This window comes from Penaeus japonicus, unplaced genomic scaffold, assembly GCF_977035675.1.
Source record: "Penaeus japonicus unplaced genomic scaffold, GWHDUDI00000001_assembly GWHDUDI00000027, whole genome shotgun sequence".
Lineage (NCBI taxonomy): Eukaryota > Metazoa > Arthropoda > Malacostraca > Decapoda > Penaeidae > Penaeus > Penaeus japonicus.
The window spans coordinates 15,476,799-15,479,298 of record NW_028234429.1 but is presented as its reverse complement, the minus strand read 5'-3'; the positions used below and the strand labels follow the sequence as shown (position 1 = coordinate 15,479,298).

The 2,500-nt window shown below is 49.0% G+C and overlaps 2 protein-coding genes across 2 annotated transcripts in view; one reads left to right on the top strand and one right to left on the bottom strand.

Moving 5' to 3' along the window:
• Window positions 1-2,500, top strand: part of LOC122260793 (uncharacterized) — a 78,782-nt gene that overhangs the window by 22,073 nt on the left and 54,209 nt on the right. The gene's annotated exons all lie outside the window — the stretch shown is intronic.
• Window positions 1-2,500, bottom strand: part of LOC147468606 (uncharacterized) — a gene marked incomplete at its 5' end in the record, with an annotated part of 14,663 nt that overhangs the window by 7,209 nt on the left and 4,954 nt on the right. The window contains one exon of the mRNA XM_086552457.1: window positions 1,936-2,417. Within this exon, the coding sequence (XP_086408583.1) occupies window positions 1,936-2,417 (482 nt within the window). The remainder of the gene's footprint in view (window positions 1-1,935; window positions 2,418-2,500) is intronic.

Below are 2,500 nucleotides of genomic sequence, written 5' to 3'. Positions count from 1 at the left end.
CCCCTCCTCCCTTTTTACCACCACCACCACGTCTTCCTCCTCCACCTCCTCATTCTCTTCCTCCTCCTCCTCCTCCTCCTCCTCTGGTTCTCCTCCTCTACCTCCTCCACCTCCTCTGGTTCTCCTCCTCTACCTCCTCCACCTCCTCTTCCTCCTCCTTCTTCTCTGGTTCTCCTCGCTCTCCCAGCACAACGAGGAAGGTACCTTGTAAGTCCTAATAAGGTCGCAGTGGTCATCCCGGCACCACCTGTTCAGTCTTCGGGCCGGCCAACGCAGGGATTGTCCAGGGGCGTCGGGTAGGGGGGGTGTTAGGTGGGAGGGGGTGTTAGGTTAGGGGGGGTGTTAGGTTAGGGGGGGTGTTGGGTTAGGGTGGTGTTAGGTTATGGGGTGTTAGGTTAGGGGGGTTGCTGGGTATATGGGTGTAAGGTTAGGAGGGGTGTTAGGTTAGGGGGGTTGTTGGGTTAGGGGGGTTTTAGGTTAGGGGGGTGTTAGGTTATGGGGGTTGTTGGGTAAGGACTGTCCAGGGGCGTCGGGTAGGGGGGGTGTTAGGTAGGGTGGATGTCAGGTAAGGGGGTGTTAGGTATGGGGGTGTCAGGTTGGGAGGGGTGTTAGGTAGGAGGGGTGTTAGGTTAGGGGGGTGTCAATTAAGGGAGGCTGTTAGGTTGGCGGGATAGGGGTATTGTTAGAGAGATGAGGTGGGGGGGGGGGGAGTTGCGTATGGGAGTGTCAGGTAGGAGACTGTTAGGTAGGGGAGAGAATTAGAGATCACCAGATAAGAAGAGTGTGTCAGTTCTAAGGCACCGTCAGGTAAAGCAAGAACGTGTCGGGTAAATGGTGTCAGATAGGGTTGAGCGTCAGATAATGGAGAGGGTGTCAGGTAGGGAGGGAGGGAGTGGGGCGGGGTGTCAGTTCTCGTCTGCGGAGGCTGAGGCTGCGGTCCAGACGTCGGCAGATTTTGTTGCCTGGATTGATCTCGTGTTTGGGGGAGGGAGAGGGTCAGGGGTAAGTGTGTGTGTGTGTGTGTGTGTGTGTGTGTGTGTGTGTGTGTGTGTGAAAGTGTGTGTGTGTGTGGGGGGGGATAAGTGTGTGTGTGTGGAGGGGGTATGTGTGTGTGTGTGTGTGTGTGTGTGTGTGTGTGTGTGTGTGTGTGTGTGTGTGTGTGTGTCTGTGTGTGTGTCTGTGTGTGTCTGTGTGTGTGTCTGTGTGTGTCTGGGTGTGTTTGTGCATCTCTTTGCCTTTCATTTATGTTTGTATGGTTGTGTCTATATCTATTACTGCGAGTATACATACGCCCGTTTATACATGTAAGTATGTAAGTGCGTTATATGTGATATTCAGTTCGTCCGTCCGCCGAACGCCTGTGTATTCATGTACCTGATACAAAGTATATCTGTATTCTTGTTGTATCATCGACTCTACATGAGTTGAATGCGATTTCTGACTAGGTTCGTGTGTGTTTATACATAAGTTTACATGGATACTTGAGGTGATGAATTGATTACTGTCTTGTTTATTACACGTAATCACCGGGAATTGCTTATTTAAGTGGCCAACTTACGTATAGATAAATGTAAGCAAACAAAAGACAAACACACAAGACTGCACATATACATACAGTGATGTTAAGATACTTAACCATTTTGTTTACGTGTTTGTAAGTTTATAAAAAAAAGAAAATAAGTATATAAAAATGGATTTATTCCTGCGACATTCAGAGACAAAACAGGATATTCAATAAGCTCCGAAAAAAACTATTTGTGGAGAGGTGTTTTGACCATTGGCTAATGGAGGAGGAGGAGGAAGGGGAGGAGGAGGAAAGGGAGGAGGAGGAAGGGGAGGAGGCTGGAGAGGAGGGGGCAGGGGAGGAGGAGGCAGGAGAGGAGGAGGAAGGGGAGGAGGAGGAGAAGGAGGAGGTGGAGGAGGAGGAGGAGGAGGAGGAGGTGGAGGAGGAAATGGAGGAGGATGTGGAGGAGGAGGAGGAGGAGGAGGAGGAGGAGGAGGAGGTGGAGGTGGAGGAGGAGGAGGTGGAGGAGGAGGTGGTGGTGGAGGTGGTGGTAAAGGAGATGAAGGAGATGGAGGAGAAGAATAAAGAAGTAGAAAAAGAAGAAGATGAAGAAGAAGATGATGATGATGAAGAGAATAAGGTGAACGAAGGAAGGGGAGGAAGAAATGGAAAAAAGAGAGAGTATGAGAGGGACGAGGAAGATAGATAGAAACCTTGGAAACGAAGAGGAAGAGGAAGAGGGCGAAAGGAGGCAGAGGAAAAGAACAAAGAGAAGAATGATGCAGGGTAAGAAGAGAGCTCTAGAAGGCCAACGAGGAAGAAGAAGGAAAGACGAAAGAAAGAAAAAGAAGAACCAGAAACCCGGAGGAACAGGTGACGAGAAATACAAAGCGACAGGAGAAGAATAAATTTTCTCAATTAAGATTATCTAAACACGTAAATATATACGACACGTAGAGAGACATAAAAAAAATAACAAGAAAAATAACCGAAGAA